Raw genomic sequence first — 16,081 nt, 5'->3', positions numbered from 1 at the left:
TTGGTTTTTTGAAAGCAAAGTAACTATTGTAACCTACGATTATGTCTTCTGAATGTCTTAAATAGATGATGAGTCTATTTAGAGTTCCAAAATATGTTTTTCGTAATCGTTTTTGTGTATAATTTTTAAGGTTTAATTTAATTAAAACTGACTTACATACGAGACAACCGTCATATTAAGCCCTCAACAGTGGTAGTGCGGTTTCAGATAGAACTCCTATTCTTTTTTTATATAATATAGGAGTAGCAGACGAGCGTGCAGTCCATCTGATGGTAAGTGGCTTCTGCCGCCCATGGCCATATAATCATATAATCAACCCCAGATCACCACTATGTCACATTGTTAACTGCTCATTTGAACAAGGTGACTATCCAAAAGCACTTAAAATATCAGCCATTAAACCTTTATTTAAAAAACTTAATCCACAGGATATGTCTAATTACAGGCCAGTGGCTCTTATGCCTGTAATATCAAAGATTTTCGAGAAAGCAATGCTAAAAAGGTTATACGCATATACCATGAAGTATAATATATTAAGTAATGAGCAATTTGGTTTTATAAAAAACAAATCCACAACGTTAGCCTGTTATAATTTAGTTAACGAAGTCTCCCAGGCATTAAATGCCAAAAAACATGTGGCAGCAATATTTTTAGATATGACCAGGGCATTCGATTTTCTACATCATCAAATTCTGATAGACAAATTAGAAAAGTATGGCATACGTGGGCAACCACTCGAATGGCTTAAAAACTACCTTCATGACAGAAAACAATATACAGAGGTATCGAAAATAATAAATAGTAAAAAAATAACTTGCCAATATAGTGAAAAACTAATTAATTTGGGAGTGCCTCAAGGCAGTGTACTTGGACCTTTTCTATTTCTTTTATATATTAATGATCTCCCCCAAATAACGCAACATAAAACTATCTTATTTGCAGATGATACAACTATCATCGTAAAAAGTGATACACTTGATAATTTGCACAAAGAAATAAATTATACAATAAGTACTATTATGGACTGGCTCAAAGACAACAATCTTAAATTAAATATAAGTAAAACTAAAATAATACATTTTTGTTCAACAAAAGCACATAATAAGCCTATAAATATAACGTTTGGGCAACAAAAAATACAAATGGTAGAAAACATTAAATACTTGGGTGTTACAATCGATGACAACTTAAAGTGGAAGAATCATGTTTTAACAGTATGCGAGAAACTTGCCAAATTTGTATTTGCTATCAGACGCTTAAGATTAACGGTATCTCAAAGTGCAGCACTTAGTGTATACCACGGATATGTTTCATCTACTCTGTCATATGGACTCCTTCTGTGGGGAAATTCTGTTGAGGTTGATAAAGCCTTCAAAATTCAAAAAAAGGCAATTCGAGCAATATGTGGGGTAGACCCAATGGCTAGTTGCAGGCCATTATTCAGACAACTTAAGGTATTAACTCTGACATGTATGTATATCAGAGCAGCCTGCATATTCGTAAGAGAACGTCCAAATTATTTTAATCTAGACTTAGAAATCTCGCCTAAAAGATTAAGACGTAATGTCAACAAACATAAATTGCACACACCAAGTTGTAGATTACAAATGTTAAAAAGAAACGCTCATATTTCAGTAATTCAAATATATAATAAACTACCTAATTTTTTTAAGGAATTACCATTGAATAAATTTCGAAGAAAGTTACAGGAATGGCTCATAGAAAGGAATTTTTATACCTTACGCGATTATCTTAATGCCAAATTTGACTAATTTATATTATGACATTTTTATCGCATTATATTATTGTCCTAGCTATTGTTATAAACACTAGGAAAATGTAATAATTATTGTTATTATGTGCAATTATTATTTGACATTGATTATTATTATTATTGTTATTATATTGTCATTGCAGTTATATAAATGGTAATTGTAAATATTTTAATTCCTTATAAATACCTAATTTTGCACACCCATAGGGGTAGGACATAAGAATGTATGTTAATTTTAAGACCCATGTATACCACTATGTTCTTGCAAATAAACTGAATTGAATTGAATTGAATTGAATTGAATTGATAGGATTAGATATTCCTACCTGAGGTCGGTCACAGATCCGCCGCTACGCCCTGAGGACTAAGCTGGAACGCCTCCGAAAAGTATGTCTCCCTTTCCACACCCTTCAAAACGCATCACAGCAGCGCCTAACACTGCTATTATTAGTCGAAAAAGAGTTCTACCACCTTGAAATTCTGTATTGGTTGCAGATATCCACGAGCGGTAGTAACCGCTTACCATCAGGTGAATGCATGTTTATTCACTACTTCAACATTATAAAAAGTAGCTATGACAAAATGAGAATAATATTTCAAGTCCCTCGCTCTTTCACATTCGGCACTGCACGTATCTGACATAAATTATATCCGAAAATCGACGTCGTGAATGTCACTACCATAACACACCTTCACGCACACGACTGAACTTAAATTGATGGCCTTTTTTATTACTTTCCCTTTTTTAGGTATTGAAATGTGTAGATTATAAATAAATTTAGACTTTATCATAGAATTGTTTTGGAAAATAAAAAGAACACGTAAGTATGCTCTATATAATTTTGTTCAGTACTATAAACAGCAAATACTTGTAATTAATAAATTTAGGAAACAAGAAATTACCAGAAAAAAGGCAAACATTTCTAATTTAAGTAATAAGGCCACAAGGATAAATAAAGTTAGCAACCAGCTACATCAAATGTACAACAAAACAACAAACAAATTTATATAAGTAAATGTAATGCTATATCACAAGTTAAAATGCTCAAAGTGAAATATAGCAAGGTTTGTTAAAAGTAGAAACACACCGTAACGTACAATATTTTGAAGTATAACATAATATGTTATGTTATTACATATTATGTTATTATAATTAAGCTACCAAGTCATATTGAATGTTATATCTAGCTCATTTTTTGCCAAAATTGTATACCTACTGGCATATGACAGATTTGTCGAAACCACAGCCACACCACAACGATAACCGCATGGACAGGTGCAAATTTGTATCAACACAACCATATAGTAACCACAGCTTAGAGGCATTTTGTCGCTGCCATGCGATTTGTTAATGGTATGTGTGAATAGACACAGAACAAAAACATGCATTGTTTCACGCCGGATACAACTGAACATTTATCGGAACAGCTACAGGATCCCTTAAAAATGTATAAAAAGGCTCTTCAAAGGCGAGACGGATGGCAGGATGGAGTGAGCGGATATGACCGGCGATACCCTTGCTTTATGTGTCCACTAGGTTGTGTCAAATCTATTGTACAAATATAGACTACTCTACGAAGTCGCTATATAAACACCTCATATATTAAAGTATTTCACAAGTGAATTAAATTATTACATAAATTATAATTATTACATAATTATGAAATAGTGACAAGGCATCGTGGTTTGTTAAGATTTCTGTACTAAGTGGGTTACTTTTTTTATGAGTGTGATCGAAATCGTATTAAACTGATGTAATATATAATATTATCTTGTAATATATCATGCTAAAATAGCCTCTGAGACCACCAATTAACTAGTAATTAATCCCATATTAATGACATAACGAAGTCATGTCCCCTAAGACTAAACTTTTAACGTGCCTCAAAATCTACGGTACTTGCTACTTTGATAAAATTATTTTGCCAACCACGTTGTTGTAAAATGTCAATATGAACTTGTGGATTATACGGAAATTTGAGCGAAAAGCGGCAAAAAATTTAACGTAAGAATGAAAATAAAATATTTCCGTTTAAAACGATTTATTTGCTATATTTTTAGCTTAAGGTCATATCACAACATGATCAATCATATAAGTTTTTGGAAAGTTAGAAATCCTATTTGTACGGTTCGGATTGGAACTCGCAAAAGTCAGTGGTAGTGTTAACAAATGGCTTCAATTTATCTTCAAACTCCTGCCAAGAACAAACACCTTCCTCGCATATTGATCTCATCGGCTCCTCGTTCAAATAAAACACAACGTTGTAGTCATCCGATCCATTTTTCGAGCATCTGTAACATCCATTTTACTTGTTTGTGTTATTTGTTTTTTTATTTAGTTTCGTTCGTATATTGTACAAACGGAACATTGCGGATTGCGTGTTAGGCTGTACGTTAACTTGTTTTTTTCAGAGTAACTTTTTTATTAAATTGCAGAGAGTAGTTTTTCGAGCGTAAATATTATGTATGTGTATTCTTTAGCATTCATCTAAATTATTGGAACGATATATGCTATATTTTAAATTAATATAACGTACTTATAGACTGTTAATAGGTGGAAAACACTAGACCGATTATGATATTTTTATCTGTTTGTAGTTTGGTTGCAATTAAAACAAAATTTAATAAAATTTTACTACGGTCTCAAAAAATGGAACATTATAATTATCTCTGACCGGATTTATACATTTATGCTATGTTGTTAACCTTACTCTTATAAAACTTTTTGTATCTCAATGGTAATAGACAAATAGGTATTTATTTACCTGTTTAATACAGCTACTAAGTTAACTCCAAATGCAGATATTTTACTCGTCCTCCATTTCCTATCACGATCTCTATTAGCCGCCGTTAGTGGAGCGTCCTTGAAGAGTCCGAGCGACATATAAATCATGTCTATCATCGTAGCGTGCGTAAAATATGCAGTGATCTTCTTCCCATTTCCTTCTTTAGCTCTTTGGAAACTCATTAACAAATCTTCTAACGGGATGCCACCGAATTTCCCATTCTGAGCTGTTCCGTAACCGTTTTTGTAATAGTATCGCAAATCGTGTATGTATTCCAATACTTGTAGGTCATCTGAAGTAAAAAGTGCGCACCAAGGACTGACCTTATTGTCGAAACCCGACAATGTGTGACGGCATAAATCATATAGAGCAGTAACGTTCACATCTGTTAAATCATATTCTATTCCACTTCGTCGCTGGATCCTATCCTTAGCCTGAAATATAAATCTTTTATCAGTTTTAGTTTCAAGTAAGCAGATTCGGTTCAATCAATTTTTCACGAGTTACTCTGGTTGTCTTTTGTGCGAAATCTTACCGCCAGATAATCCGATGTGCTGATGTACTTGTCTGCTTCAGCGAAAATATCGGGGTTATTTTGGACGTCTTTTTGATATTTCCCGCAAGTCAAGTATGGCTGAAATAAGTTGAGAACTTCAGACATAAAATATTTAATTAAACTTAAATAAATCGAATAAACAATAAAAACCGTTTCGTCTATAGTAAAAATATACATTGTTGATACGTAACATCAATTGGCTTTTTGATGTGATTTAATAAAAATGTTATAAAAGTATATAGTAGGTTGTCAATATTTAGTTATAAATTCGTTCGTATAAAATAGAATCAAATATTTAGATTGCTTTGCGTACACATGAGATCAAATAAAATGAATAAATAACTTAAAAAAATGGCGTAAATTTAAACATTTTTATCACATTTAAAACTAAAAAAAAAACTAAAAGTAAAACTTACAGCCATGACGTCATTTTCCTTAGAGTTCTCCAATTTCACCCGTCTATTTCCCAATCCCTCAACAAAAGCCTTCGCACTTTTTTCAATCCAGTGGCCATGAGCTGGTCGGATTGTGTAACTACCATCTTTGATATCATTAAGTAACTGAGGAAACGTCTCTTTTATGCGCTTTCCTATTCCATACATTTCCTGATAACCCTCTTCTGTTAACTGATGCTCTTGTAGAAATTTGTTATCTAATTTCCAATTTTTCAGATTTTCAACATCCTGCGCGCATAATGAACTATGTCCTTTATCGTAACTGGTTACTACATCGTTTCTTATAGTGATCGCATTTTGCATATTTTTCCCTTGCACAGCATTCGGTTGTATCTTTCCATGTCTTATTAATCCCCAAATACTGATAGGTTCACAGCCTGTTTTTAAAAATGATCAATTAATGTATTATTGTTTTGAATTATTTAATTTATTTACTAATATAAAGATATCTTCAATATCATGTAGATATTTTTAAAGTCATATACGTTTATTTACAAGAATAAAGAATAATTGCAATCATCAGATTTAAATATTAAGCCTCAGAAAAATGTATGATAACAATGAACATACATACATTTAAAGTTAAATAAAAGCTGGTAATTAATTAATTTTCTTCGTACCTTTTAAATTCACAATCGAATCTCTAATGTCCCCTCGTATAGAGTTGTAAGGAGTCTTACTAGAGAAGAACTTGTATGCGCAACCAGTGTTCCAATAACAATATAACGACTCTCCATAACCTATCAATACTATTAACACTATTAATACGGGAACCTTCATCGTTTCAATAAAATAATCTGTATGCACTAATTTACATACTGAGGAGACTTTATCCTTCTATTACAGCCTAAACACGACTGAATATGGGATCCGATGAGTCACTAATATGTCTTATGTTAATAACATCAGAACGAGTTTATAAAATATTCGCTCTGGATTTTGAGTGACAAAAAAGACTAAGACTTATTAGTCTAAGATAAGGTAATCAATACAGAAGGTCACTTCCATGTACGTCTTTGGAAGATTTAATTATACCAGTAATTGTGTATTGTATGAGATCAAATTACGTTACAAATAACTAAAATTTAAAAAAAAAATGTGTGTGTGTCAGCTACGACGCACAATTGGAGTTTACTCCTTACGAACGATAATTATGATATATATCGAATAGAAAAAAAGGGTAAATGAACGCATCTGCTAAAATGATAAGAGAAACAAACATATATCTGTAATTATTCGGATTATTTATATTACTTCAATAATGCGTATTACATAAAGTATGTTACAAAATAATATAAATAATAATAATAATAATAATTGTGTTCAATTTATACAAATCCAATTTTAGGATGATTGATTTCTTTCACTTTAAATTATAATATCATTCTTAAATACTGTAATTATCGTAATACGCAGGCGCGCAACACACACGTACAAACATACGCACACATTCAACTCTCAGACTGGAGGTAGTGAACTATACAGTGAGACTACGAAGTATCGCGCAAAGAGGAGACCCCGAGAATGAGATACGCTGTGTAATGTATTCCATCTCATTCTTTTACACGTTTAATCCTACAGATATATATGTTTGTCTCTTTCTACGTTACGCCTCAATTTTTCGTGTTACACTTGATTTTACTCCTCATAAAATTTCCGTACCGGGCCTTATAACTCAAATCGTTTCTTAAGGAGTAAACTCCAAAAATTTTTCTGTATCTCAGTTTAGGCTTTTAAAATTATATTTAATAGTACAAATTTTAAAAAGTATTAAATTTTGTTTTTTAACCATTAATATAAACTAAGCTCGAACCGTTTGATTTGCTGCAGATACTTACCCAATACAGCACATTGCATTGAAACTTTGCAATGAAAGGTATTTAATAAATGTAGCAACGTAAATTTTATAAAGAGAGACAACATAATCTGGAAACGGAAATTCGATAAGACATCACTGTTCTCATCTGCATTCAAAATTTTGTGGTGAATATATTAATTAGAAGGTTTAATTAAATCACGTCAATATAATATTCCGAGAAAAAATAAAAGTTGATTTTCTAAAATAACGTATATAAGATAAATATTAACGTGTAATAAGAGAAATATTAGTACTTAAATAGAGCTAATAATTTAACAAAGGAGAAGAGAAAATCATTTTACGTGAGCATGTGTTTTACGTATGTTTGTGCAGCAAATATTGTTTTTCAAATTAAATTATGTTTTTTTTAAAGCGGAAACAACTTCATAATTATCATGTAATAAAATTGTTAATAACAAATATTTTATTATTATCGATAATATTTATGTTATTCTTACCAGCTTAGTTTAATTACCAAGGGTATAATATACGTAATAAAACTGTTTATGGCGATAGCGGCGGCATCACCGTCACACCTGTTAAGCTGTTTATAGCTGCTTTGTTCTAATTTGATAGTTATGGGCTTGTGGCTAATACTTTTCTATAAGCCATTTTAGTCTTCTAAATATATATAACTCAACGGTGACTGACTGACATAGTCATCTATCAACGCACAGCCCAAACCACTGGACGGATCGGGCTGAAATTTGGCATGCAAGTAGATGTTATGACATAGGCATCCACTAAGAAAGGATTTTGATTAATTCTACCCCCAAGAGAATAAAATAGGGGGGTGAAAATATTACTTCCTAACGCGAGCGAAGCCACGGGCAAAAGCTCGTCAAGTAATAAAACTTTAATCGGTAATAGTACACCAATTCTATTAGGAGTCTATTATAGATGTAGTTACGTACAATATACTTAGGCAAAAAATGTTCACAAACTAGCGTCACCTTCTAAGATCAAGGCACATCTGTATTTGTGCTATTCTTTGTACATCCAATATACCTAATGCACTTTGAAGCTTTAAATTTTTCATCATAATCTTCTGATTGAATGAGTCGATAGTGATATAATAAAAACTAAACGTATTTTATTAATGTAATGATCCGTGTGAAGTCTTCTGGCCAGTGTTGTAGATGATGTAGATAGGTTCTCTCAATAATGTACTCTGCTTCATGTTTTTCGAATTTACAAATAAAGGCCCATTACATTAATGGATTGGTTTTATATAATCAATTATGTTAATTTTGAGAAATTAAAGCCAAAATTCAATAAAATTAATAAATTTTAACGGTATTCGTTTTTGGCTAGAGCCCAGATAGGTAATTTCGCCCGCGGTTAAAAACCCTAGGGCATTATAATGGTTCGTTTATAATCATTTATTGGGTTCCGACATTCTGGTAGCAAAATATTCAAATACTACTTTTGACAAAAGGTCGACTTCCAATAACAAAGTAGTTATATTTTTTATGTTTTATTTTCGGCAGTTTTTATCAATATATACAAATGAAGAACATTTTTTATTTTGTTCATATTTATTATCCCTTTAAATTGATTCACTAAATTGGAAACACTGATCTCTTATATCAAAAAACATAAAAAATATGTCAAAAACGATCGTATTTTACGATAGGAATAAAAATGACTGCTATCATTTGAACTGACAGGAATCGTTAATTCAAATGACAATGCCATAAATTAAATATTAGGGTTCTCTAATGAATAAAAGTTTCAATACGGACGACGGAGGCTTTATTATTGTTTTTGTGTTGTATTTATTACGGATTTTTTTTATTTTGTCTTGTGATACAACTTAAGATAATACACGCTAACATTTTGTTAAAATACCAATTTGTATTTGCTGCGATAAAATTTATTTTGATTTCGACTAAAACATGCTTCGTTTTTTAAGAAGGATTTTATTCTTAGTCGGATTATCTTAGAACTGTTTTTCTTAAAAGTAATTCTAGTCATCCCTCACTTTAGTATTCTTATCAAGAACACTTAGAACAGAAATAATATAATTGTATTTGATTTTCTTGTTAAAGATAAACACTTTATTATATACAGTTGAAGTTCGACAGTGATCAAATTAGTCGCCCTCCATTTAGCCACAAACTCAGTACAATTTAACATATTATTAAGAATAGAATTTTCTACGATCACGTAAAACAAAATTGTATGTTTGCGTCGACAAAAGGTTTGAATTTTTCCTCAAATTCTTGCCAGGAACAAATCCCTCCGTTGCATATTGAGGTTAACAGATCCTCATTAAAGTAGAACACTACTTTGTATTCTGTCAGATTGTTTACGGTGCACCTGTTAACAAAATTGATGATTAGAATAGTATAATGATTAAAATATATTTAGAATAAATATTCTATTAATTGCTCAGAATATTTTGCTGTGGAAAGTGATTTGTGCAATGTATTAACAAACGTTTCTAAAAAATAATGTAAAGTATATCGCACATGTTCTTATTTCTGAATTTTCTACAGAATAGAAAATTCCTATGAAAAACAACTTTAACTCTAATCATAATTATCATTAGCATGTTACTTGTCTACTCTAAGTAAACAGTATGTCAAGCAGCTTAACTGATTTTAAAATTTACACAACATATGAAAGATTACAAATATATCACTTGTATTTTTATAGGAATACATACCTGTTTAATACAGCCATCAGATTTACACCAAAAGCAGACAATGTGCTGGTTTTCCACTTTCTTTTCGGATCTCTGTATTTACCGGTCAATGGGGTTTCATCTTTGGAAAGTCCGAGAGCCGATAAAACCATATCCATCATAGTTGCATGAGAGAAATAAGTTGTTAATTTCTTTCCAAACCCTTCCCTGTTTTCTGAGAAAGTTTTGAACAAATCTGCCATTGGGATACGACCAAAGATTATATTCATTGGTGTCCCATACCCATTGCGATAGTAATGTCTCAAATCTCCAACATACTCCAGAACTTTAAGGTCTTCGGGAGAAAACAGAGCGCACCACGGACTTGGCTTGTTCTGTACACCTGACCAGGTATACCGGCAAAGGTCATACAAAGCTGTTATGTTTGAATTAGATAAACCATTCTTGACACCAATACGCCTTTCAAGGCCGTGCTTCATCTGAAATAAGATAATTATTCGTACTGTTACCATTTCAGTAGTTTATATTCCTTGTATAAAGAGAAATGTCATCGTCAAATCATTTATGTCCTGTTGCAGGCCACTGGTCTCCTTGGGAGTGAAAGGAACTTATACCATAGACCACCCCGCTAAAATATTAGTAGACTTCACATACTTTGGAGAACTTTAAAAAACAATAATTGGTTCATCTCACCGTCATAGCAACGAATCATAAATTTCTGACATCCTCATAACTTTGAAAAAATCAAAGATATCTGGGACCACTATTTATTTCAACTATTGGATTATCCACAGACCTGTATTTGTTGGGATATCAGTATGTCACACCAATGTCAGCTTGCAATACTTAAAATTTTAATAAATGCATGTAATTGAAAAACATTACTTACAGCTGTATATTCATTACTCGATTCATATTTCGATACTTCAATATACGTGAGCGGATTCCTTTTGACGTCATGGCGATATTTTGGACAGGCTTCGTAAGGCTGAAATTAGAAAGTCGTAATTTAGGTTAGTATAAAAAGTAATCTAGTATATCGTCGTATTTCTGTTATTTAAAAAACATGGTCATTATACTCAGAAGTTTTAATTTTTATTAAAAACGAAAAAAAAACAATTTTTCGAAGTCAAATTATAATAATAAATACACTATTCAAATTATTGTTTGTTTCATGTCAATCTATAATATTAAAATAATTACGTTGTAATGAAAAGTCGCGCTAAGCTTTGAATATGAATCCTAATGATGAAAATTACATTTTATTTCATGTGTGCATATAGTAAGAGAACTACTTCCAGAGATTCCAGAGGGCACAAATCCTGCCTTCACAATCAAACTGAGACTAACGTGTCTCAAGGGGACCGCTTCTTACGAAAACAGATCCTTAATGCAAGGTTTACAAAGGATATGTTTGATTCCATTATCAACAAAATGTCTATATAAAAAAACTAACTTACAGCCAAAATATCGTATGTAGCATTTGACTCCTCAATAATTAACGTTTCATTAGTGAGACCCGTAATGAAACCACTCACACCATCTTCCATCCAATGTCCATAAGCCGATCGAAATCTATAGCTACCTTCCTCGATTCGCGCCAATAATTCTCTAAATGCCTCCCTTAATCTGCTACCAATCCCGACCATTTCGAGATAACCCTCGTCAGTTAAACCGTGTATCTTTTCAAATATATCGCTGTCGTGTCGCCAATTGCGTAAATTTTCGACGTCTTGGGCGCAAAGTGGACTTTCCCCCTGCTCATAATTCGATATGACGTAATCTCTTAGGCCGATCACATTTTTCATGTTATGACCGTATTCGGAACCCGGGTTTCTTTTTCCATGTCTGATTAGACTCCAAATGCTAACTGGTTCACATCCTAAAACGATTTTTTATTTTACAACAAAGGTAAAGATGGATGTTATAAATGCAAAATATTAATGGACCCTTGTATTTATTTATATTTACATTTTTTTATATTTAAATTTCAATAAATAATATTTTTAGGGCAGTGTAATAATAATTTGAATTTATTCAATATATGAACTTAAATCTAAATATGTATCATAACTACTTACCACTCAGCTTGAGAATCGAATCCCGTATATCACCTCGTATGGAATTGTAAGGTGTTTTGCTTGAAAAATATTTAAACGGACAACACGAGTTCCAATAACACTTTGAAAAACTGCCACTTCTTATTAAAATACATAACAATATTGAAGTCACCAATTTCATTATATTATGGTAATCAAAATATCAAAAAGAGTATTTAAATTCGTTTTAAATTTATCAATGCAAAGGTACGGAATACGATTGAGACTTTTATGAACGCCTATTCGATTACAACTACATTATCTAATTACTGAAGACTTGTTAAGCAAGTCTTATTCTAGACAATAATTTCGTCCATTTGATTATTGGGAAATAATTGCATTAAAATTAAATGATAATGAACTGTACCTACTTAATAACTTTAAGGTTTTAGTGCATATTTAAGTGGTCGAGGGTATGTATGTAGGTAGATAGGTTAATAGTAAAGTCAAGTCCGTGCTATAGTCACTTACGTATAACTATAAATAATTCCACATACCTACTGCCACATGCAAATACTTGCTTCATTAGCTCTGTAAGCTTAGTGGGCATTTACCATTGTCATCATGACTGGTGTTTCTACTTACAACTCACTCTTGCAAGTTGGAATCTCCTTAGTTCACACATTACATTGTTCGGTAGTACTTACTTCGCTACAATATAAAGTTATACATTTTAGTAGGTATGACTATTTATCCATATCATATGGTACAAATTATATTTATCCTAGAGGCAGATCTACCGTATTTTGGCTTGATTAAGTACGATAGAGACTTAGAATTATATGAATAATCGATCTTAGATACTACGTAGTATGTACCTACTACCACAAAATCACTATTGTGTTAGTAGCATGTCTGTAGGAGGCAGTGACAACCAACTATTAGGTGGGATGCACACTCGTTTTGGTGTCAATATAATAATATAATAAAATGGGATTAATTCACTCAGAGCTCGGAATATTTAATAACAATTAACCTCGACACTATCGACAAACAAAAAGAGCCAGTAACAAACAAGAAAAAAGTTCGTAGCTTATTTTCCCTAGCTTGTTTAGCATAATTACTTAACCCATCTCTATAAGCTATTTAATATCTTATTTACCTATTAAGACGCATATCCAAATCTTCAATATTATACGCCTATATTAAGAAATGTTTAATCAGAAAGGAATTAATAAAATTGATATCAATATTAATTTAACTTGCGTTTCGTTTGTTCGTTGTAATTTGTTTCTGTTCAACAAGTCTCTAACTAACTATTATAATTTACTTTATTGAATAAATGCGACTTGAATTGTATGAATATCCATGCAAAGACCGGCGAAACAATAATACGCGCTTATTTATTTTACGTGTAAAATTATAGGTAAATATCACTTTGTGGTAGACATTTTCTCGTCGGAATACATACAATTACGTAATAAAAAAAATATTCTTTCCTGCCTTACTTACAATTGGCATTATAGGGGTACCTACATCGCTGTATCCTTGATGATCACCAACCATTCTAAATATATCTAACCCCTTTTCAGATTTATGCCCTGTGGGTCAGTTCCATACGTAACAACCCCTAACCGTACCCTACAATATCACATTCGTCCCTTACAATTACAGTTGGAATATTTGTTTGAACATTTTTTGCAAATCATTGCGTTTTCCTTGTTTTCTAAGCAAATAGACAATTAATTAAATATCTAAGATATCATAATATTAAAAAGTGTGCTGAGAATATTTACGTCCAGTTATGGATTGTCAGTTCCAAAAATCTCCAAATACTAATAAAAATCTCCAAATTTAACTAACCTAAATAAAGGTCACATTACTTATGTAGGTAATATGAGTACCTAATTTAAAAACAAGTCGCATGTGTAGTAAAACATTATTTTTTTAAGATTTTCGTGATATTACGACCGGTAACAGGTGTAGGAAATTACATAATCGGCCGTTATGCAAAGAACAGAATCTATTAAAATCTGTTTTGCCAACATTAAACTTAACCAACCCAATTTATTCAATTTTGATTCTTACTATTTTTTTTTTTATATAATATAAGAGTAGCAGACGAGCATGCAGTCCACCTGATGGTAAGTGGCTACTGCCGCCCATGGACATCTGTAATCAACTCCAGATAGGATTAGATATTCAAACCTGAGGTCGGCCACAGATGCGCCGCTACCCCTGAGGACTAAGCTGGAACGCCTCGGAAAAGGCTGTCTCCCTTACCACACCCTTCAAACCGGAACACAGCAGCGCCTACCACTGCTGTTATTGGGTAGAAATAGGTGTGGCGGTGGTGCCGCCGGAGTCGAACCACAAAGGTTCTACCACCTTCAAGTTCGTTCTACAACCTTCCACCTTCTTAGTAATATTTACCATAAGAACCAATTTTTTATATCTTTCTTTATATTAATTAACAGACATAATATTTACTCTGTTGTTATTCAAAAAAGGTAAAAAAATATATAAATATATACTTTTGGACATTTAGTATTGTGTTCGAAAAATAAATTTCGTTAGACCTAGTACAGACTTAAGTACGGATCTTTTTAACTTTTTAAAATGGGTAAGTAATAAGTATGGGTAATAAGTAAATGAAACAAATGATTTGGCACAAATAGTTTATTTTTCAACTATCGTCACGGCAGACTCATTAACGGGCAGTAGTCAATCACACCGGTCCTAAATCAATTTGTCATGTACTCATAAACTGTATTGAAAGACGCACAAAATTGATGACGACAAATTGAATATTACTTTCTGGTTTCATGACGACAAATTGAATATTACTTTCTGGTTTCATACGGATGTAAAAAATCACATTATATTAACATTTTTGGTATAAATAATGTAGATAATAATTATACGATATCGGAGTCGAATTTTAAATCGAAAGTTATCATAATAACACACAAAAGCTACATAACAAAAATAAATAGCTGTTTACAGACAAAAAAATGAAAACTACTCAACTGCTATGTCTTATCCTATTGGATAGTGGCGTCGATAGTTAAATAAATAAATGGATATGATATTAAAATTATTATGGTTTCTTGTAACAGCTAGCCGTGGGCATCGGATTGAATAACATAGGTTGTAGATAAAGATGGGTAGTTTATGAGAACCCATTCAATTATAAAATAACATTCGATATTACTAAAACAAGTGTAGTCTTTCAACTTTGTGACTATTAGAATAATAACAATAATAAAAAATTAAATTATGTGTACATTATACTTAATTAAATAAAAACCTAGCATAATATAGGTGTTATATGAAATAAATTGTAACTGTTTTATTATTGAAAACTACTAATAAAATTGAACCTACTTGTAATATAAGCAATGAAAATTAAGTCGAATGAAATTATTTAACGTACATATGTAACAAAATTTTATTTTGATAAATAATTATAAAGTAGTAAACTTAAAGATTAAACTCGGTGTTATTACTGCCCAGTTAATGATGTATTGATTATTTATATCGATAAAATCGTTTGTATATTTACAATAATATACACATAACCCGACCAATCTATTCGGACAATACACTATTATTAAAATTGGCGTTTCAGTTTTTCAATACAATAACTGCCAATCAAACCTTGGCATATGTAATTAATTAGTAATTATATATTTTATACGTACATACTTGTCTTATTAAAATGTAATCCTCATTATTTAATTTGTAACAAAAAATATATCTTTAAGCAGTTACAGCATATAGTTTTAAGCAACATAACAGCATACAATAGTATCTAATCGTATTTTGTATCATTAAGCTAGAAATAGTTTTCAACTGCAAATAATATAAATAATACATTATAATTGTAAAAAAATGTAATTTTAATTTTTTACCCTGGCGTGGCAAAGTTTATCCAAAATACGTCTATTGTTGACACAACGT

At 31.5% G+C, this 16,081-nt stretch overlaps 1 protein-coding gene across 1 annotated transcript; it reads right to left on the bottom strand.

Annotated features, from left to right (window-relative positions):
- Positions 1-3,799: 3,799 nt before the first annotated feature.
- Positions 3,800-11,902, bottom strand: LOC140750834 (multiple inositol polyphosphate phosphatase 1-like). The gene is made up of 10 exons (XM_073084559.1): positions 11,540-11,902; positions 10,969-11,067; positions 10,101-10,558; positions 9,599-9,751; positions 9,414-9,435; positions 6,192-6,408; positions 5,533-5,948; positions 5,096-5,194; positions 4,540-4,994; positions 3,800-4,066 (listed from the first exon to the last, which is right to left on the bottom strand). Exons 1-10 carry the CDS (start codon positions 11,885-11,887, stop codon positions 3,892-3,894), a joined length of 2,442 nt encoding a protein of 813 aa, XP_072940660.1. The 5' UTR covers positions 11,888-11,902; the 3' UTR covers positions 3,800-3,891.
- Positions 11,903-16,081: the final 4,179 nt, after the last annotated feature.

This window comes from Epargyreus clarus, unplaced genomic scaffold (genome assembly GCF_041222505.1).
Source record: "Epargyreus clarus isolate Ecla_fem2 unplaced genomic scaffold, WU_Ecla_fem_2.2 ptg000021l, whole genome shotgun sequence".
In the NCBI taxonomy this organism is placed as follows: domain Eukaryota; kingdom Metazoa; phylum Arthropoda; class Insecta; order Lepidoptera; family Hesperiidae; genus Epargyreus; species Epargyreus clarus.
The sequence above is the reverse complement of the archived record's forward strand: the minus strand, read 5'-3'. Positions and strand labels throughout refer to the sequence as shown.